The 21866-nt window shown below is 53.2% G+C and overlaps 4 protein-coding genes across 4 annotated transcripts in view; 3 read left to right on the top strand and 1 right to left on the bottom strand.

The window, feature by feature from the left end:
- Window positions 1-819: 819 nt before the first annotated feature.
- Window positions 820-8142, bottom strand: SCAMP5 (secretory carrier membrane protein 5). The gene is made up of 7 exons (XM_057368744.1): window positions 8036-8142; window positions 6346-6422; window positions 5947-6075; window positions 4132-4288; window positions 3378-3479; window positions 3113-3230; window positions 820-3024 (listed from the first exon to the last, which is right to left on the bottom strand). Exons 2-7 carry the CDS (start codon window positions 6350-6352, stop codon window positions 2830-2832), a joined length of 708 nt encoding a protein of 235 aa, XP_057224727.1. The 5' UTR covers window positions 6353-6422; window positions 8036-8142; the 3' UTR covers window positions 820-2829.
- A 5111-nt stretch (window positions 8143-13253) lies between these two features.
- Window positions 13254-15075, top strand: RPP25 (ribonuclease P and MRP subunit p25). The gene has a single exon (XM_057368615.1). The coding sequence runs from the start codon at window positions 13587-13589 to the stop codon at window positions 14208-14210; it is 624 nt and encodes a 207-aa protein (XP_057224598.1). The 5' UTR covers window positions 13254-13586; the 3' UTR covers window positions 14211-15075.
- Window positions 15076-16647: 1572 nt separating this feature from the next.
- On the top strand, window positions 16648-21710 carry LOC130575075 (cytochrome c oxidase subunit 5A, mitochondrial). Its single transcript, XM_057368746.1, is given in 7 exon segments — window positions 16648-16752; window positions 16754-16830; window positions 16832-16941; window positions 19727-19843; window positions 20441-20562; window positions 20930-21052; window positions 21544-21710. Coding segments are annotated over 6 exon segments (645 nt in total). The 3' UTR covers window positions 21044-21052; window positions 21544-21710.
- FAM219B (family with sequence similarity 219 member B) overlaps window positions 21487-21866 on the top strand; it is a 5152-nt gene continuing 4772 nt past the window's right edge. Inside the window, exon 1 of the mRNA XM_057368765.1 lies at window positions 21487-21543. Coding sequence (XP_057224748.1) covers window positions 21487-21543 — 57 coding nt within the window. The remainder of the gene's footprint in view (window positions 21544-21866) is intronic.

Consider the following 21866-nt stretch of genomic DNA (forward strand, 5'->3'; position numbering starts at 1 on the left):
GAAACGGGGTCGAGGAGAGCATCTGAGGGCCCCTCAAGTGGCAGGRGTGGTAGCTGAGCCAGGAAAGTGCTACAGACCAGGAGTGAAGCCTTTCCTGCAGGAATCAGGGCAGCCACAGAGCTGGTTGGGGAAAGTGGGTTAAAGAAGTCAATGTTTATTGTCTGACGCACAGAGAGGACAACGGGGAGTGGCTTCCCACTGCCAGAGARCAGGGATAGGTGGAAAATTGGGAAAGAATTCCTCGCTGTGAGGGCAGTGAGGCCATGGGACAGATTGCCCAGAGCAGCTGTGGCTGCTCCTGGATCCCTGGAAGTGTCCAAGGSCAGGCTGGGTGGTGTYTGGMGCAGCCTGCAATAGTGGGAGGTGTCACTGCTGGGTGGGTTTGAAGGTCCCTTCCAACCCAAACCATTCCACRATGATGTCGGCACRACAGATCTGGGGCAGCACRTKGTTCCCAGCCCTTCGCAGATACAGCTCAAAAGCAGCAGTTATTTGGACATTTTGGTATCAGCTACAAACAAGCAGCAAGGAAWGCAAGAGGCAGAGAGCTCTGCTTTGCTGACTGCAGGACACAAAGAGCAACAGGGAGACCTCAGGAAAACTCCAGGTGTGTTCTATCCCRAGCTGCCTCTTGCCCAGCAGCAGGAACACCCCACCTCTCCCACCCCGTGGGCTTCAGGAGCACCACGCTTTGATCACAACCACATCAGCCCCACCTGCAACAGGGACAGCTTAAAAATATCCAAGGTGAGAGCAGGGAGGGGCGAGTTTCCCACCTGGTTGGAGCCACAGGGGCAACATTTCAGCGCTCACACACTCAGGAGACACATCGGAGAGGAGCGTTAGGTGCTGAAGCAATGTCTGTTAGTTACAGCTYGTTACAGTTATTATTGATGCATCTTATTGTCAATGCAAAAGGTGAAGTCACTGAATCCATCATTTCTCAGACACGGATGACAGAGCACGTGGTTTGGCAGAGTAAGTTTTAGGCGAGCTAGAAATGGATTGCACAATATTTAAACCTGATTAAGTACATAATAGGCTTAGCAAAGGATTACTTTTCTCCTGACATTTTATACATAAATATATACACACACACACAGACAGGCATTTTATCAGTAGCTGCATTTTAGTCTGGTCAAGAGACGACTGCCTATTGCAGAATGACGGGAGTGATACCCTTAAAAAGGAAACTAGTCTTGGTGTGCTTTGCTGGAGAAGAGAAGGTCCTTTTWGGGGTGATTCTCAGGGGTAGGGGTCACATCCAAGCATCACTGGAGGGCCAGAGGGGACAGATAAGGGGCTGGGGACTCACACAGTCCTGGCTGGTGGCACACCAAGCTCCTTCCCTATGCCAGGCAGGAAGTATTGGAGCCAAGGGGCTGGATTGGATTCTGTTAGGGCTGCTTTTCGAGGACTTGGAGAAAAATTTGGCTTATTTAAAGTGCATTTAGAGTTGAAAAGCATCTCAAAGAAGTAGCTTTCCCTACTCCTGCCCTGCAGCATCCATCCCATTTATGCTCCCACTYATTATCTTTTCCATGGTGTGCCAGTCACCTTCCCCTAGAGGTGTTAGTCTGAGCTCAGCTGCCTCCTTCCTGCTAGGGTTCAGGATCATTATTGAATATCCAACATCCCCAAACTGGGCCTGACAGAGATTCCTGTACCAGGAAAACACACGGCCACATCTCACCACGCTTCTTAACAGCGCAAGTGAGCAGGAGTCCTTCCCTCCAGCCTGGAGGTTTCCCTAAGAGCCTTAAATTAGCACAAACCTCCAAAGCTAACAGGGACAGATCTTGGCCTGGCTATTTCCATGATCAGGGAGACTGCTTGGATGTGCTGGGATAYGGGGTGGCAAGATTTGACCCGCAGCCTTGCCCAAGAGTAGGTCCTCTGAGGAACGCTCTGCCGCTTTTACAGCTGCTTTTCAAAACAGAAGCCTTTAAAAAAAAACAGACTCAGGATGCAGAATCCAGAATGGGATGGTTGTATCCCGCAGGGAAAACCTGTTCTTGCACCCCAACACACACACACACGCACACACACTGGTCCTCCACGTCAAAGTGTAAACTACTCACTTACAACACCACACACTGAGAGAAGTTGTAGATCCTGAGCCAGGGTGTAGATTAGGAATCTCTTGGCTTCCAGCATATCAACAGCAGGATTGAGGGTTTCTTATATTTTTTTTTTCCCTTTTTTTTCTTTTCTTTTTTTTTTTTAAATGCTAAATCAGCCAGCCACCTGCTCATTAAAAAGCAAAAGAAAAAGGAGAATTCCCAGGATTGCTTGCCCTTGCTGAGACAGTGGCAAGTGGCTGGACACTACCAACTGAAAGAGAAAACTCACACACGTCAAAATCCCGTGGTTCAGGGCTTATTCCAAGAGGGAAGATGGGTGCTGGTTACTGTTTTTCCCTTTTTGGGGGTGGGGGGGGCTTTTGGCTGATGAGGTTCTAACATACACCTATCACCACAGTAATTAAAAAACCACCACCGTACACTATTCCACAGGGAAAAAGAAGACACGTGAACAGACACTGACTACCACGCACAACAAGAGCCCTGCAGGTCAACTCACGGCCTCTTCAGAACAAAAAAGAAAGGAGAAAAGAACAGCTCAAGACAAGAAAAAGGAAAAAAAAAACAAAAAGAGAAAGAAAAAAACCCAAAGGATCTCGTTACAAAGACAGGAAAAGAACCACCATTATGGTACACTCCGACTTTCTGAGATAGCTGCAGAAACTCGGCTCAGCCTTCCTCCTCCTCTTCCTCCTCCCTTTCCCCCCCCCAGCTCTTCCTCCCGAGGACAGAGTCCTGCTGCTTCTCACATCTCGTTGGAGTAGGTGTAGTTGGGGGTGGCCGAGTACTGCGTCTCGTGCTGCATCATCGCGCCCTGGGCCGCCCCCATGGCCGCATTCTGGGCTGCCTGCTGCACGTGGGGGTTCTTCCATGCCCCCGTGGTCCACTCCTCCTGCGCTTTGCTGAAGCTGCCACCACTGCCCCGGTAAAACTTGTGCACCTGCAGGGAAAATCCAGAGGGGCTGAGTGCCTGCAGCTGGYGCAGAGTCCCCCGAAACAACATGGCACCCCCGTTACTCCTGCCATACCATGGTGAGAGCAATGAAGGAGAACACTGCCATGGCCGTGAAGAGCACRGTGGGGATCAGCATCACCACAGCTGAGCCCACGTTGGTCCCAAAGAAGGAAATTGCTGCAATCCAGCCACTGCAAGGAGATGGAAACAACCAGTTCAATCACCAGCTTTCCCAAACTGCTAGCAGCCCTCCCAGCTCCTCAAACCATCTTCCCCACTGAGGATGTTAAAACACCACGSTGCCCACCCTCGTACCCAACACAGCAGCATTTCCTTACCAGACGCCCCATCCAGGGATCCCCACTGCCTGGATAATGCTGATCACCAGCTGGGCCATGAAGGTGAAGAAGAAGGCCATGAAGCTGAAGGAACTGTCTGTCCTGCAAGAGAAGGCTCAGTCATTCCCTGCATCTCCATCCCTGCTGCACTCCAACGTAAGGGAGATGCTGCCATGTGTCAGACCTGGCTGTGGTTTAGGAGGGTGATGAAAAGCAAAATTTAAGGCAAAGGAGGAACTGCAAGAGGCTGGAGGTGGTCAAGGGGCACCTGGGAAAGCCACAGGGTACCAGACCCTCCCCATGGTTCAGTCAGCTGGGCTTGTGGACATCTGTGTGGGGACATGGCTCTCAGCTCACACCACCCCACATGGGGCATAAATATACCCCCAGTTCTCTACGTTTGGGGCTTGACCTCAGCACCATGGATAATACATACAAACACCTCGAGGACCAGTGGGAAGGTATAGAAGATGCCTCAGGGATGAAAGGAAAAGTGGAACTCCAACCACATCTTCACCACTCTCCCCCACACTGCACAGAGGCACACCGAGAGTGTCCTTACATCACCTGATTGGGGGTCTGACCCTCAGGAAATCCCAAAAACCCTTGTTTTGAAGGTTAGAAAGTAAAGCTAAGAAAGGGCTGCACAGAAAGGAGTTCCCTCAATTATTTAGGCAATGCCCCAAGCTAAACACTGACCATTTACGAAGGAAAACAAGGCAAAAGGAAACCAGGCTCAGGTGCGACCACTTACTTGAAAGCTTTGTAAATAGGTCTAAACCAGCAGACATAGGAGCAGGGCGTAAAGAGAATGAGCCAGAGAATTGCCAGTCCAAAATTTACAGCTCCGCCGCCTCCAATGAGCCACGCGAGGCAGCCCACGAGATTCACCGCCAAGGTGATGCTGTTCACTGCAAACACACACACACACAGAGCAGAGTAGCGCGGACGCAAGGGTGGCACYGGGACACCGAGGACCCCGACCCCAGGGATGCAGCCTCAGAGTCTTGCCCTAGCTGGACTACCCTTAAATTAAGCTGGGAGCACATTCTGAGGCTGGCTGGGCTAAAGGGGGTGAAGCCTCAGCTGTGTAATAGGAGAAGAGTCAATGTATCACTCAGAGTTATAATTCCCTAAGCAGATCCAGGCATCTGAGAATTGGCAGGAGTCACATCCTCCCGCTCCCATTGAGCCAGGACACATTTCCACTAACAGAAGGAAATGGGATGAATCAAAGTRAAGCTTTTTCACTTGCTCCAGATACAGCTTTGCTGAAGGAGCTTGTGCAGGAGCTCACCGAGCACCACTGAGAGCCAAAATCCTGAACTCCCGACCCCGCCTCGCCAGTTCAGGGGGTGACACGTTTCCCTCGCCCACCCCTGCTTGGGGTCAGGCCACACAAGGGCTCCGACTATGAATCTCAGCTCAGCAGACACAGGACAAAGCAGAGAAGGCTCAGCTGCATTCTGACGCCTCCGAGTTCGGAGAATGATTCATTATTTCGACGAGAACGAAAGCCCTCCCACCGCCGCCTGCCTGAGAGCTGCAGCTGGCAAGGGAAGGAGCTCAGCTGCCTGAGCTGCCCTAAAGGACATGGAGGGACCTGCCAGCCACTCTGTGCTGGGTGTCTGAGGGGCTGCTGGGGAGAAAATGACCCAGAGAGGAGCTCCAGAGGCACAAACCAAAGGACAACAACTGGCTCTGAGAGCTGGTGCTTGTGCTGTGGAGCAAGAACCGAGCTCTGTTACATTAAGAGGAAGAACAGCCTGACTGGGACAGGGAGGGAACCGAACACCCCYAAGAGCTTCCCCAGGGAAGCACAGCTTTTTTTTCCTGCCATTCCTAAACAAGCTAACCCTCCTGATGTGACGAAGCTACCCCAGGGTCACAGGACACAGCCTGGTGTGGTGCCAAAAGCAGGAACACACAACTCTCAGCTCCTCCTAACCCGTTTCAAAAGCACAAGGCACTCCCTGGGCACTGATGCTTCCAAAGTTCAGGGAAAACACCTGATAAGGGAACGAAGTTCTTCTAAAATGAAATTAAATGCTGGTGCCAGCTTGCCCTGAGCTGGACATGTTTCCACCTTTGCTGGAGTGTGACCTGTCCTCCTGGCTCTATTCCCTGCGCGGGGTTGGTGAAGAAGAGAGATCCAGGATAGTTTGAAGAGCTGGAAGCTGGTGACAGCTCTGTTAGCACAGCACGGCACACAGAGGCATGCAAGAGGAACAGGCAAGCTCCGGGAAGCCTCCAGCTCCACTTTTTGGGGAGCAGGCACACCAGCCCTCCAGTCTGAGCCATCTCCTTGCAGCAGGACATTAACATCACCACCAATGGCCCTGGGACACTGAGCTCCACAGCTSCATCCTGGAAGCTGGAACAGTTGGGATCCCTGGGATGCTGCAGCCCACGTCCCATTCCTGGGAGTTTTAACAGGAGACACCAAGGCCTGGAGGGGGAGAAGGGCTTCTCCTGACCTYGCCCTGCTCTTTCAGCTGGCAGCTCCCAGAGGAGCAGCCTTTGGAGAGCAAACAAATGCCACTGGAGCCATTCCCACCCAGCCACTCACGCATCCAGAGGTAGTAAAGCCGCTTGGCCATGGTCCGGTGCTGCGGCGGGATCTCCGCGTCGAAGTCCTGGTAGAAACATGGCTTCAGGGGGATGAACTTGGGCAGGGGAGGGAAGTTGTTCACCTTTTCTGCAAGGAAAAGTTTAATCGGCGTCAGGCACTGCTCAGAGCTGAACAAAACCCAAGAGGTTTCCTAAATAGCCCCAAGAACTGACAAGTTTTACCCATGAATTAAAGATTTCTCATGGAAACCACCATMAAGCCACCCAAAAGGATCAAATTCGGCCCTCACTGGCCACACAGATCCTGCAGCCATGGACACCCACCACCCCTCTGGTGACTAATAAGGTGACATTATGGCCAGTAAAGCCCCCAGTGTGCTTCAGAGCCCCTCCATACCTGCCATGCCGGCACACGCTCAGCCTCTCTGCTCCTCAGGAAAAATACTTGGGAAAAGTGTGGGAGCTTTAGTAAAGCTGGAGGAGAACAAGAGAAAAGGTGATTGGAGCAGTCAGGGACCWCTGCAAGAGCCTTTACCTTCCTCCCTGTTCCAAAACAACTCAAGGACAGCACAGTTTGCTTCATTTCTGTGACACTCTGGACTATCACACATTCAGGCTGGCACCTGGCTGGCAGTGGGATAAATCCTGACTCCTCTGGCTGAGGCTTATGTACCAGTTAAGGCGGAAGATTACGAGAGGATCCAGTGATGTGGGGCCTCCCACTCCTGACTGACCTACATCCAGAAGAGGGCCAGGTAGGACAGCAGGGAAAGGAGGTGGCTGAGGGCAGTTTGAAACCCTTGTGGTCATTACCTGGCCCCAAAATAATTTTTAAAAAAATCATTATTATTATTTTTGCTGAATTCCAGCACAGGGGACTACCTGGCTGCCTTGTAGCTGCCATCTCTGTAAGTCCAAGCCAAAAACAAGGCCAAAAAGGGAGCAGGGATATCAGAGCAGAGAAATCAATTGGAAAAAACCTAAATCAGTGGCGATTGTCACTAATGAGTCACTTGGGTGCCTGGCTTAACAATTACTCATGTCATTTGGCACCTCATGCCAGAGCATGCAGGTGTGAAAGGAGGGAGCTCAGCATCCCAGGACCATCCCAGACCATTCCATGCTCAGATCTGTGCCAGAAATGAGAATTAAGGCAAATTAAAGCACAAAATAAGAGCTGAGGTTTTAAATAGAAATGTGAAGATGGCGTATCCCCACCTGCCTGCAGGTTTTGCCTTCTCCCAGCTATCCAGACAGAGCTGGCAGCAGCCAACACATTTCCCAGGACACGGGGTCGCGGCAGTTGGTGCATAGGGCTCCMGGGCGGATTTGGGAGGCTCTCTCTAGGGGTCTTTCCCCACCCTTCAACCACTGCCCAGCGCCGAAAACACGGGCCAGGCACAGCGAACGCCCAGGGCTCGCCGTCTCCCGACATCCGCCGGCAGCCCCCGGATGCTTCTATCCCGCCAGTGCTATAAATACGAGCTCCTCGGGCGCGGTGACGTCCCCCCGGCCGCCCCTACCCACGTGTGCCGGGAGCGGGGACACCTGACCAGGCGCCCCCCGACCCGACACCTGCGCCACCGTGGGGCGAAAACACCGGGATTTTGATAAATTCGGGTGGGGTTTCTTTTGCAAAACTAGGAATATGGTGCAGGGGTTGGAATATGGTGGAGCGGTTGGAAAAGGGGGGGCTCATCGCATGGGTGATRGCATCGAGGAGAAACCCCTCTGGTGCGTGGGGTGGGTTTGGGGAGGGCAGGCAGGGCTCGGCCTCGCCGCGGATCGCTGCCCGTGGAGCTCCACGCGTGAAGGGCTGCGTGCCCCACGCATCCCCACCTCAAAGCCGGGCGCAGCCTCCCAGCAGTGGCCTGGATCCGGGAGAAGGGCGGCCCASCCCTCCCTCGTTCCCCGGTGCACCCACGCGTGTGCAGGGTCACCGCGGCTGCCCCCACGCCGCGCATCCCCCCCCCGCAAATGGGGTGCAGAGCGGGGGGGTCGGTGCAAAGGGCGCTCAACCYCCTGGGGGGAGCATGCAGCGCCCTCCCCCCCGAGGCATTTCCCTTCTCCACAACCCCGGGACTCACCACGTGGCGTGACCCGTCCCGTCCCCTCCGGTCCCCGGCGGGTGGCGGCGGCCGCCCGCCCGCCCGGTGCTGCTCCTGCCGCAGCGACCGCGCTCTCGCGAGACTGCGGCGCCACCGCCGCCCGGGCTATGGGCAGCGCCGGGATCTCGCGAGAGCGCCCAACGCTGTCCAGGGTCCTGATGCCGCCGGACGGAGGGGCGTGGCCAGGTGGGAGGGGCGGGGCCAGGTGGAAAGGGGCGGGGCCTCTGTGGGGGGCTCCGTAGGGATGGAGGCTTTATAGGGCTGGGAGGGCTCTCTAGGAGGGGGGTCTCTATAGGGCTGTGGGAGCACCATGGGGCTGGGGCTCTATAGGAGTGGGGGCTGCATGAGGTTGGGAGTGCTCTGTGTGGCTTGAGGTCTTTATTGGGGTCGGGGCTCTGTGGGGCAGGGGTGCAGTGACCCCAACGCAGGGCATGGCAAGCACCACGTGGATTGAAGACCACCATGGTAGCGCAGAGGCTCTGGGGGACAGCCCCTGGCAGGGCATGCAGGCTCCCTGTATCCARTAGGCAATGGGAAGCCAGCAGGTCCCACCAGCTAGGCCAAGTTTGGGRTATTCCATGTCCACACCCTGCTGTGCTTCATTCTGGGAGTAGTAATTAGTGGCTTGCATGAAGAAGTGGCTTTGCCAGCGATGCCAAGATTGGGATGTAAAGGGCAAGGGAAGGGACTGGATTGATTCTCAAATAGGATAGGGATCAAAAGCTCCTAAAAGGGATATAAATCCCAAATCAGTCTGAGGACACCATAGGCTGTGTCCCTTGTCCTCAATGTAATCACAGAGTTCTGTGCACACCACTTGGACCTCCTGCCTTAGTGCTTGTGAGAATATCAGTGAAGTGTTGTGAAAATTACTTTACTTAACTACTAAATCATCCTCCCTTCTCCGAGGATCGCGGAGGGTCAGCAGGGACAGTGTCCCACCACAGGAAGATGTGAAGAGCTGGGCAAGGAAGCAGTAAAACCTCTTTACACCAGTGAGCCCTGGTGGCCAAACCCCCTCGGCAGGGGAACAGTGTTGCTGTGGGGATGCAAGGAAGGAAACCTGGCAGAAACAGGGAAAACGCCTGCTTCACAGATGGCAAAATAGAGGGAAGCAGGAAAACCAGCATGCCACAGATGACCCCATAGCAGGGKCCCCAGCTGTCCACTCTGACCCCTTTCTGGGTCTAAGACCTTGAGTTATTCCCCACAGAGAGCAGGGACCCCTGCACATCCAGCTCTATCCTCTGCCCAGCTGCAGGGAAAGGGAGAAGGGGATGGGGTCAGGGATCCCCACTCCTGCCAAGCACTGGAGCCTTGGAGAGCCCCTGAGCACTCCAGGGATTTGGGGCTGATTTCTTGTCCCTTGTTTCYTATTTTGATCTTTCTCTCACCTAAATTGCCTCCCCACCTGCATCTCTGCTGCCYCAGGTCCTTCCCATCCCACTGAGGCTTTGGTAAAGGTCACCTGCAGAGCTGATCCTTGCCCTCACTACTACCACATTCCCATCAGCCTGCAGGTTTTCCAATCAGGGATAGTCAGAAATCAAAGGGATGTGTGYCCCCCTCCTTCACAGGGAATGCCTGGGGAGCCAAGGGGATAACAGAGGGAAGAGCCTCCCTGCCCATCCCACGCTCCCTAAGCAGGGCAGGCTGGGGACCCAAAGAAGAGGCTAGACCAAGCAGCAAATTCCCAGCAAGCAAACAGGTTCAAAACCAAAGAAATCAATCCACAGGTCCAGTTTAGGGTCAGTCTGTGGGTTGGAGTCCAGACCAGCTGCTGCTGATCCAGACATCAGTCCTGACACAGCTTAGACTAGGACTGAGTCCCTTGGGTTGGGCTGAAAAAGAGCTCCTGGGCCTTGGGCAGGGTATGGGTGGGGGTCCCAGGTGGGGTTGGTCAAGAACATTCAGGTTGATTAATGGCCTCAGGGTCCTCACAACATCCCTCTGCTCATCATGCTGGAGCTCTGCAAAGGGATTTGTCTTACAAAAGGGATTTTTCCCTTTTCTTTTACTGTCTGGCTATTCAAAATCAGGATTATCTTGAGCTCTGTAATTTTCTGCTTACCGTAGGGATAAGGGCTCAGTTAGCAGGGAGCTGGTGCCACCCGAGGATGCTCCAAGGATTCCTCTGGCATCTTGATACAACCCCTGCCCCCCACATCCTTGGGGACKACTCCTGGGAAGCAGCAGCTGCAGAACCCCGGCTAGGATTGGGGCAGGGRATCCCTGCAGCTGTGGCATCCTGGGGGTCCCTCTGCACCCCCTTTGCCGGGGTTACAATCAGYCCTGGCATCAGCCTGCTGCCGAGTGCAATGTGATGAGAGGCTGAGACCTGAGCCGGGCCGATGTGACGCAGAGATGGGCGATGGCACCGACACTTTCCTTGTATCGGATGCTTCCACTTTCCATCCCGTTCCTGAGCAGGGTCACCTTGGATGAAAGAAAATATTGAGAGGGCAGGTGGAGGACAGGGGCTCAGGTTACTGCTCCTCTCCAGCYGCCCTGATCTCCATCAGGAACATGTTTCTGGGGGCTTTTTCCCCACTTTTCCAGGTTTGGCTGGGCTCCATGCCATGCCCAGCAGCCCTCTCCATCCTTGCTACCATCAGCTCTTCTCTTGGCTCCTCTCCCAAATGGCTCTTCCAGGTTCACACTTCCTGTGGGGTTGGGACCAGGCAAGAGGGTCCTGCAAGATTTGGAACTCCTCTGGCATGGTRTAGGGATGGTACTGGGATACTCAGAGAAACTGCAATGGGAAAAGGGAAGAAGAAACCATTCCTTGAGTCCCACTGTAACCAGAGTGGCTGCTCAGGAAGGACAGACAGACAATACTCATGATGTAATTCCTTTACTCTTATTTCCCCACCACTTCTGCCTTTCCCATTTGCTTCTTCTCCATTTTAAAGGACTCCCCATCCTCTTTTCCAGCTTTTGTTTCCCTGATCCCCCATGGCTGGAGCTGTCTGTGCCTTTGTCCCCCCATCCCTGCTTTTCCTCTCCCACCCCGCTGAGCTCATTTCAGCTATTCCTTGGCTTGGAATAACCCATCCACTCTGTTGTCCTCCAACAAATAAGCTGACAGGCTAATGAATGGCTTTGGATGGTAATTAGCAACGGAGTTGCTAATAATGAATTTCATTTACATTTTAAGCCTGCAGAGGGAAAATAAGCCCCTGTCATTAATGCCTCCCTCCTGCTCCCAGTGCAGCCTTGGCCTTGGGGGGAGCRCACCCTCCGGAAGCCTTTCTGTGATTGCACCTCTCCTGCCTCCATTTTGGAGGCTGTGATAAGCAGAGTTTGTTAAGCAGCAATTAGAGACGGTGGGGAGAAGCTGCTGCTGCTTCCATCATCTGATGGTGGGGAAACGCCATGGAAAATGGGCCACGGGAGGCAGGCGCTGGTTCTGGGCCAGGAAAAGGGCTGGATGGCTCAGCCAGCACCAGGGATTCACGTGGCTTGCCCAGAGCCCTGGAGTCATAAGCCCTCTGTGCCTACACAACCCTCCCGGCTACCTAGATATCCCAAAGGATTCCTCAKTCACTAAAACTCTTCCTGATTATTTCCCAAGGGGTTTAGCACCTTTTGAAGGCAGCAGTTTCTCTGAGGGGTTTAATTCATCCCTCCTCGCTGGAGGAAGGCACCAAGTGCCTTGTGCAAGGATGCCATAAAGAGTTGTCGAGCGGAGAGGGATGGAAATGTCATTGTTTTGTCTCATAGGAGTAAGGAATCCACGGTGGGAGCACAGGGAATAGGTATGCTGATTACTGCAGAGCACCAGAAGGGACTTGGGAATGCTCAAAGCCTGGATGTGGTGCTGGGGGGTGAGCCTGGGAGTGTTGTCTGCCTTGCCTCAGTTTCCCTCTCTGTGCCCAAGGGGCCTCAGGAAGGGTTAGATGGATCTGGAAACAATGTTCTGSATCTCCTGGGGTTTTCCAGCACACTGCTTGTGCATGAAGGATCCCATCCCCCTGCACACTGACCCCCCCCCCCCCAAACCCCAACCGAATGGTTGGATCAGGGATGTCCCATATCCGCCCCCATTTAGGCAGTGGTACTCACAAAAAGCTGCTTTGGGGACCACAGGGATGTGGGATTCACCCCAGACAGAAGTTGATGGTCACATCCTGCCTTCACCTCMATGGGAAGGGGATCGATCGATTGATTTATTAATGTATTTTTTCAAGCCCTGCTTGGAGTGAAACCAATCCAGGGGCCTCCAGAGGCCGATAAGATTTGACTGCAAGTCAATACTCACATGTCTTTCCACTGTGCAATGATCCCCCGGCCAGCAGGGCGGGAGGGGACAGGCAGGTGACARGAGCAGGCAGAAGGCCAGCCCGGGCAGGGACATCGCCTCTGTCCCGGGAAGGGATTGGGGGCACGAAGGGGACATCTCCTGGCCTGCAATAGGGATCTTCTGGGATTTGTTGCCAGTACATGTAATGGTGAGCCCGCAGTGGGCAGCTCCACACTGGGGACGTGGAGATAAGTGACGGGGACTGGGAGAGCAGCGGGGAGAGGGAGGGATGGGGAAGGAGGAGGAGTGGGGGAGAGAGAAAGAAATCGCCCGTGAAAACCAGCTCTGCCACAGCATCTGCTCCTCGGAGCTTTGGGAATTGAAAGGTTTTCCTGCCAGCAGAGCCAGGGTTGAGGATGCGGGGTGTTGGGGGGAGCAGAGCCCTGGCACACTCAATGCATGCCCGGCTGCAATGCCATCTGCCAGGCTCTCTCCTGGCTGCGGGTCCCAGTGGCTTCTCCGATGGCTAATAAGGGTTGAGCTCAGGCTCCAAAGTACTTCCYGAAGTACCTGCTGCATCTTCATGCCATCCCTGGGCACAGCGTGGCTGGGATTCCTCATCCCTCTGGGAATGCTGCAGGGCAGGCAGGCAGGGTGACATTTGCAGTTAGCAGTGGGTGTCCTTGAGAGGAGCAAGCGCCGAGAGAAGGGACCAGGTTCTCTTTAAGGGGGCAGGACTTTGGGAACATCATGAAGGCAAGAGTGAGCTTMTCCCTCTGCCTTCCACCCTCCCCTYCTTCCCTTCCCTTCCCTGTTCCGGGACGGAGACCTGGGTTCCCTGCCCTCCCCTTTGCCTAGCAGGGATGAAGGCAGGAGCTGGGTGCTGGGATGGGCGGCTGAGCAGGGGAGGAGGAGGAGGAGGGGGAGGAGGGGAGGGGAGGGAGAGGGGGAGGATCTGCTAATTACACAGAACAGCTCTGGGGGCTGCTGAAGTCCAGAATGAAGCAAAGAGCAGCAGAAGCGAGTGCTGCAGTGGGAGTGGAGGAGCCCAAGCATCACCGAGAGACGGAGCAGGCTGTTATCCCTGCTGGGAGCAACTGGGAGCACCCRGGGGATCCTGCAGCCCTGTCTCCCAAAGGAGACAGCTTCTGGCACYGCCACCGAGCCCACTGCCAGCCCCTGGAGAGCCAAGGGGAAGCAGGGCTGGGCTGGAGGGCAGCAAGGTCAGCCCTGCCATGGTCCCAGGGGGCTAGGAGCCTGTGTGGATCCAGCGGGAAGGGGTGAAGGATGACCGCCGAAGGAGGGAGAGCCAAGCCTGCCACCCAGTCCAGGATGGAGAACTTCCGAAAGGTGAGGACATCAGAGCAGGAGATGCCACTGCCCTTCCCAGACCTGCCCCCAGATGTGGTGGAGATGAAAGTGAAGGAGGGCAGCAAGATCAGGAACCTGATGAACTTCGCCATGGCCCAGATGGAGCTGAAGGGCAGGCGGCAGATCGTGTTCAGCGGCTGTGGCAGGGCAGTCACCAAGACCATCACCTGCGTGGAGATCATGAAGCGCAAGCTGGGAGGGCTCCACCAGGTCACCAAGGTACGCTACAAAACCATGCTGGAGGTCTGGGAGAACCAGGACCCGCTGCCTGATGGCCCTACACAGAACCTGACCGTCCACAAGAATGTCCCTTCCATCTGCATCCTGCTCTCCCGAGACCCCCTGGATCCCAACCAGACGGGCTACCAGCCCCCAGAGCCCCGGCACGAGGCGGGAGAAGACACATCGGGATCCTCTGCCAAGGGGCTGAAGCGGCCCTTGCCACCTCCCAGCGAGGAGCTGCTGCCCAAGAAGCTGCAGGTACAGGTGTCCGACAGCCCCAGGGGCTCGGGGACCACCGCTGGCCAGCTGGACCCCTGACCCCACCGCCTCCCACCCCACCAGCCAGGTATCAAGGCAGGAATATACACCCATTCTGGGGTCACTGGTGTCCTGCAGGCTCCCCCTGACCTGTCCCTACTTGCTGCTCCTTGACCCCTGTGGATGGGTGGTCCCCAGATTTGGGGTGGGGGTTAAAGGGTTAAACCCACCAACTCTTGGTTATGGATTTAGGCAGGTGAAGATGTGGGTGGGGGGAGCTGGTGATCTCTAATTCAGCCACCCAGGGACACTGTGACCACCAGCCACATCCTGCAGTGACTCCTACAGAGCCAGAGCAGCCGAGGGGTGCCCAGACCACCACCATGGCTCCCCACTGCAATGTCTCATCTATCAGGAGAGATGGGTTTGCCCTCACTGCAACGTCTCATCCATCAGGAGAGATGGGTTTGCCCCAAGCTTGTTGGAATGAAACCTTCATTATCTAACTCGCTGCTGAGGAGCTGTCAAGGTTATTAATGCCGGGCTCGGCATCCCGCGGGGCCGTGATTCATCCCAAAAAAACCACCCAAACAAGCACAGGGGGTGCTCCCTCCCTGCACCCACGGAGCCAAGCACTGCACTGTGCTGCCTGCCTGTGGGACAGCGCAAGGAAATAAAACAACCCGCATCGGATACTCTGGTCTGGAGTCGGGGAAAGCGTGGTGTGGGAAGCTGGGGGTAATGGGAGCACAGGGTGGGTGGTTATTGTGACTAGATGAGGAGGTTTTGGGGTTGTGCCTTGGCTACAGAGCCTTTTGGAGCAAAATCCCTGCTTCTCCAGGGGGTAAAGGGAAATGAATGGAAAATAAAAGCTCTTTAGAAATTGTTGAGATATGTCTGTGGGAAAATGGGGGATCATCTCGGCTGCTGGTCACGGCACGGATCAGCACAGTGAAGGCTGCTGCCAACCCAGGACAAGGGCACCCCAACCAAACCCTGCCCCTTGGAAGAATGGGATTGGGGTCTCCTGTGCCAGCATGGCAGCACCTGGCAAAGCCTCCATTCCAGGGGGGACAGGGGAGATTTGGGGGATGGGTTATGGGATGCCAAGCCCTGATCCACCTGGTCCCCTCAGCCCAGCACCCAGGGGCACTGCGGGAYGAATTAATCGGTATTAGGGAGCAAACACTTCCCAAAATCCACATGTGAGGGATGCTCTGGCTGCAGCTGCCTTATCTCCCTGCCTCACTCCYGCTCTCCAGGGACAGCCAGCATTCCCTCTTTGTCAAGGGCTTGCTTGGCTGGGAGCAGGAATGAAAGGAGAGGAGGAGGAGGAAGAAGCAGAGTCTGTTGTGTGTGGTGATGACCTTGTTATCTCCCTCAGCAGGCAACTGCTGCTTGGAAAAGAGGCTTGTGCTTATCTGCCTTGCTGCAGATTGATTCCCTTCACTTGAACATTAATTTCCAACTGTTTTTCTRTGTTAATGATCATTATTTGGTGGGTTTGGGGTTGGGAAAGCTTTGGGCTCCCAGTTCCTTTCTCCAGTGCAGAGCCCACTCAGGATCAACCCTCCATCCCACACGGGAGCACGAGGTAGAGGCTCCTATCCCAAATGCACTAAAAATCACTAATAAATTAATTAAGAAACCTATAATTAATAAATCCCTCTGTGAACACTCTGATCAGAGCCTGAAGACTGTGAGTCACACAGTTGAACACTAACAGCCCTTCACCTTCGCTGCTGCCACGTCACATTTCTCCGAGCAAGGAAAAAAAATAAAAAATCACTTATTTCTCCTTATTTTGTTAGTATGCAATTTTTTTTAATTATTATTATTTACAGCCAGGTAGTTTTCAATCACGGAGGTAGCATTGGGGATTTCAACTACCTTGCTTTGCCAGCTGTGGACTGAGGGCATCCTACCTGAGAACATAATAAAAAATGACTGTTATCCCCCCCAAAAAAAAGTATTTTAAACAGGATGATGATATCAGGGGACATGGTGAGTGGGATCACCACGATGGTTTTATGCGGTACTGCTGAGGCACAGCCCCAGGGAGGATTTTTGGGGCGATTTCGTGCCCGAGTCGGTGCGATGGTGGCTGAGGGCAGCAGCCGGCAGTGCGGGGACAAGGACACCATCAGAGAGCGGGGAGCTGCTGGACGCGGCAGCACAGCCSCTCTGAGCCCGTTCCCCTCACACGACCAGGTCGGGCGGGTGCCCATTGCCACAGACGGGGAGGCTTGGCTGGGGCTATGGCTGCGCGAGGCAGCAGCAGCCCGAACCCCTCCAAACCGAGCCCACATCCCCCAAAACGAGCTTAAGCCCCCCAAAACGAGCTTAAACCCCTCAAAACAAGGTTAAACCCCACAAAACCGAGCCTAAACCACTCAAAACCGAGCCCAAACACCCCCTCAAGAGCTCCTCGGTGAGACGCGCGCAACCCCTCCCCCGCACCCCTCGCGCACAAAATGGCGGCCGGCCCCGCCCCAAGATGGCGCCGGCCCCGCCCCGCCGCGCCCCCAGCCCGTCCCCGCGGCCTCCCGCCCTCCCGCGCTGCCGCTCCGTCCCCGCCGCGCCGCCGTACCCGCCTCCGCGGCCCCCCCCGGCCCTTACCTCCGTCCCTCCCTCCCGGTGCGGTGCGGGAGCCAGCGGCGCGCCCCCGGTACCCGGTGCTGTCTCCCTCCCTCACGCCCCGCCGCCATGCTGGCCGCCAGCGCCTCTCTCCTTCGCCGCTGCGCCGTCTCCGGCCTCCGCGCCGCCGTCCGCCGGCCCGCCGGCCCCGCAGGTGAGCGGCCGCACGCGTCTGCGTCCCTCCCGCCGCGATCCCGCCGCGGTTGGCCCCCGGAATCCCGGCGCGGCGGGCTGTGAGGCGGCGGGGCCCGGCGTGTCCTTGCGGTGACCCCGCGGCCTAGCGCGGGCCGTCCCCGCCGCTCCCGCCGCCGCCACCGGGACCCCGCCGCCGGTAYCGCCTCACGGGGCACCGGGCACCTCCCGCGGGCTGCAGCGGGGCGCGGCGGCGCTTTCCCCGCGGCCCCCGCCAAGGTGACATTGATGGAGGGCGGCGGTGACCTCCCTAGCACCGGGGCCCCGGCCATCCCCGGGCCCGCTCCACCTCCGCGCCAGTCCTCACCCTCCTAATTAACACCCGAATTAATTTCATTTATAATATTAACACCTTATTAACGCCCCAGTTAACGGGGAGAGGAGGAAGACCAGCCTCAGGCTGTGTGGTGTGATGGTGGCCAGGGTGGCGGGGCTGGAAGACACTGCAAAGAACACACTGCACCACAATTAATAGCTAATTAACTTCTGCATCGCAATTAATAGCTAATTAACAGACACTAACAATGCTCGGAGACCTATATGTGCCKCTGCTGTGGCACGTGTGAGTTAAACAGCTGCCTTAGGGAGCCTGCCTCTGTGTCTTTTTAAATAATAAGCACAGAGATTTCTTGGATGCTACTTAAAACCCTCGGTCTTTTGTTATTTTAAATCCACTAAAAGTCTTTGCTCTCGGTTCCTTTGAGCTGCTGAATCCCGTCTGCTCTTGGGCCTCATTTCCAGCAGGCTCCGTGTCTGCTTTGCCAAGGTCTTGTGTTACAGGCACCCCATTTAACACTGCTGCCACCCTTTTGCATTGGGGGTGGCCTTGCGGGCACTTGTGTTGCTGCAAAACTTTCCCTGTTTAATCTCTGGGCTCCTTGTTGCCTGATTTTCAGTAAATTAATATTTTTCTTCATGTATGTTTTTCTCCTGTGCTCATTACCAGAGAAAACTGACCAATTCTGGCCCAAGTGGAGGAGGTTTAATATGTTTTATGTGTCATATTAGGTGATTTTAGGCTTCTCAGGCTCTTGATACCTGTTGAGTTCACTTGAAAGTAAAGGTACTTGCCCTTTGGTTCTTCCTTGAGTTGGGAATCTCAGCGTGGATAGGCTGGTGAGGTTTGGCTGTCGACAGTGACCTTGATGGACCCCAGCGAAACTCAGGGCAGAGGGACTCGCAGTGTCCCGTCTCCGAAATGCAGATACAAACATTGCTGTGGAAAACGAAGAAACGTAGCAGCAACTGAAAAACACACCTTGGAAATCAAGAGTTTTCATTCTTACAGTCTGTATKTGCCTCCTGGATCCAGGGAATGGTTTTGTTGAGGAAAGACTGTACAYTTTGACTTAAAGATGGCACTTGAGCAATTCAATTTAGGTTTTTCTCCAGCTGAGATTTGCTGTTTCTCTGTAGGATTTTCTTTTTGTTTAGGGAAAACAAGGATTCTCCCTCAACCAGCTGAAACCTGAAGGGTTTTCAGCAGTGTCCTGGGTGCAGAAGCATTTGCAGAGCCCTGCTCTTGCTCTGAGCTCAGCTGTGCAGGTGATTTGTTGCAGAAAGCAGGGTCAAAGGTCTGCTTTGGAGCTGGGGACAGGAAGGGGAATTTCCCTACAGAAGCCAAAAGARCATTTTAATTCCGGCCTGTTATTTACTTTTCCATAGCTAAAATAAATAAAGCTATTTTCGTGCTTCTATTGCATAAACCCGAATTGCAGCTGAAATGTTGGACCACGTTAAATTTTGTTAAAAGAGCAGATTGCCTGCTAAATGGGCTGTCATTAATGAGACCAAAGAGAAGTGTATCAACAAAAATACAAACCAGTTCTGGGTTGTTGTTTTTTTCTTTTAAACAAAACACTGTGTAGTTGATCAGTGTGAGTGGTTCATGCTGGGTTAAGAAAGAAAAAGTCAGGAGCTAAATTTGACTTCTGTAAAGCAGAGCTTTGAGCTTCAAGGTCGTATGTGGTGTGTAACCTCTCTGCAAATATTAGTGGAGTGAGATTAGCAGTGAGGAAAGGAAGCACCAGATTTGTGGTCCTTTAGTTTAGTTCCCTTGCAAAACTGTTCCAACATTTGTGGGACAAAAAAAAAAGACAAGTTCATCCCAAAAAACAGCAATTTGTGATAGTGTTGAGTGAAGAAACTAATTAATAATTGTATCAGACTAATTTGTGTATTAGCATACAACYTGCTTTTGTGATTAGTTATTGTTGTATTCTTAGTTATATATAGGTTGCAATTGTAACCTTGAGACCCAGGACTTTTCTCTTGGATAGACACAGAGTGATCTTTTTTTACCTCCTTCAATCTTTCAGCAGACTGTTTTAAGGAATATCTCATCCCTTTTGCTTTTGAGAGCCTTTGTAGGATTTTCATGGAATTTTGTTGATGAAGGATGTGCATGTTAAGTTTCTTTGGCTCRCTTGGCTGTAGGAAGAGGGAGAATTCCTGTTAGAGAAAATCTTAGAGAAAAATAGGAATTTCAGAGAACTGGACTGGTTATCCAGAGGTGGTTTTTGTTTGTGTTTTCCTGCTCTGACCAGTGCTCTGGGAAYACTTTGGAAATCTGATGTGGAAAAAAAAGAGACACTTTGCCACAACACAAACCATGTTATATTTAATAAGCTACATCCATSCAGTGCTCATCCAGGGTGACTTTAACCAGGGAAATGTGTATTTTATGGTTTCTGGTGCCTTGGCCAGTACTAAAGTAGTGTTATTTTCCCTTTTTTTACTGGATTCAGCTGTGCTTCCTGCCCGCTGCTACTCTCACGGGTCACAAGAGTCAGATGAAGAATTTGATGCTCGCTGGGTGACGTATTTCAACAAGCCAGATATCGATGCCTGGGAGCTCAGGAAAGGTACGTGGGGAACAGGGAAGGGTAACCTGGAGTAAATGTAAGTTTTGTGACCAGAAATAACAACTTTATTTGGAATTTTGTGGACTCCCCATTCCTGGAACTGTCCAAGGCCAGGTTKGACGGGGCTTGGAGTAACCTGGGATAGTGGAAGATGTCCCTGTCTATGGYACAGGGGTAGGCTAAAWGATCTTTGAGGTTCTTTCCAACCTAAACTATTCCATGATTCCATGATTTTAACACCTGAATGGGARGGAGAATAACATTTGCTCCAAGAAAAGTGTGTTTGAGCTCTACTACGCTCATTTTTCTTTGGACTTTGACCAATGGCTTGGCCATAACACACTGCAGACTTTTTGTCTGCTTGTCTCCAATTGTTTGCTGTGGAGTTGCCAAGTTTTRTTAAACTTCCCCAGTTAGGCCTTAAAAATGTGATTGCATAAGCATGTAATTGCAGCCAGAGGGATCATTCTAGCAGCACCTGGCTGGCAAGGTGTTGGCTTTTCTGTTGGAGAGGAAAGGAACAGACAGCAAGAGGTTTCTTTTGAGAGTGTGACAACCTGATTCCAGGTTTCCCTCGGTGTTTCCTTGTCTCCACAGGCATAAACACACTGGTGGGTTACGACCTGGTCCCGGAGCCCAAAATCATCGACGCGGCTCTGAGGGCCTGCAGACGGTTAAATGACTTTGCCAGCGCTGTCCGCATCCTAGAAGTTGTAAAGGTGGGTGGAACTGCTCTGTTCCCATTGCTGGAGCCCGGCAGCAGGGGAGTTTTCCCTGGCTTTTTCCTGCTGCAAAGGGAAACCACTTTTTCCTGTTGGCAGAATCAATGGTTTCATGTTAACACAAAGCTTACTGGTTTCCTGAGGGACTGAATGCTGGGCTGGCTGGGAATAGTAACTCAGAAAGCCGTGTAGGCTTGGAAAACATCTTAAACCATCTCCTTGAAATCTGAATCCAGCCTCCCCAGGGAGTTAAGAGAAACCAGGGCTTTTGTTTCAGCCCTAGAAGCCACCAGCTCTGCTCTGCCACAAGCATGGAGGTTTTGGAGATGTGAGACATTCTTTGTTTTCTGGGATTCTTTTGCAGGACAAGGCAGGACCCCACAAGGAAATCTATCCTTATGTTATCCAGGAGCTTAGACCAACTTTGAGTGAACTTGGAATCTCCACTCCAGAGGAACTGGGCCTGGACAAAGCATAAACCTTGTTGGTAAGGTTTGATGTTGCTTCCTGGACTGTTGGCACAGGACTGCTGTACCCCAAAACCCCTGGCAAAGACAGAGTATAGGCGAGACCTAATGTGCATAATCCCAGAATAAAATAAGCCCTAAATAAAATCTTCGTGGAAGTGAAGCCTCTTAATTCAGTTTTCTCAGGAGATGACCAGTGTCATATTCTTTTTTTAAACATAATGCTTAGAATAGAGATAGCGTGTCAGCCTGCTGCAAATAGTRCTTGATTCTGGATCTTTTAAGTCCTTCTCCTCCTCCTTGCCCTGGGATATGATATCTTGGTGCCAGGGATCCTGAATCAGCTGTGCTGGGAATGCAGTACCTGCATTTTTGAGCTGAGGATGGTTAAATGGGGCTTTGAGGGTAAAAGGGATGGAAATAACACATTTGGGACCTTATGGAAACTGGATATATGGGCTGCTACTTCAATGGCTTTTCTTCTGTTTTTTCCCGTTCTTTTCTGTTCCAGGTGCATTACTCAAGTGTTTCACTGATGCGACCTGATTGTACACAGTCACCTGGAGAGACAAACCTTAAATCTTATCTGAAATAACTTCTTCCTTTATTGAGTCACAATGTAAGTGCTGCAGAGTTGGACCTAATAAAGGAAAAACTGGTTTGACCCATGTAGTACCAGTGGCTCGTGTGGTTATTTCTTACTGCTGTTGTAGGGAACACAAAGGTACAAACCGTAAATGTGCTCTTAGGAGCTTACAAATTTTATTTACTCTACAAAGCCCATGTGGGAAGGGAAGGGAAGGGAAGGGAAGGGAAGGGAAGGGAAGGGAAGGG

This window comes from Malurus melanocephalus, unplaced genomic scaffold (assembly GCF_030028575.1).
Source record: "Malurus melanocephalus ecotype Western Australia unplaced genomic scaffold, MMel_1.1 scaffold_96, whole genome shotgun sequence".
Lineage (NCBI taxonomy): Eukaryota > Metazoa > Chordata > Aves > Passeriformes > Maluridae > Malurus > Malurus melanocephalus.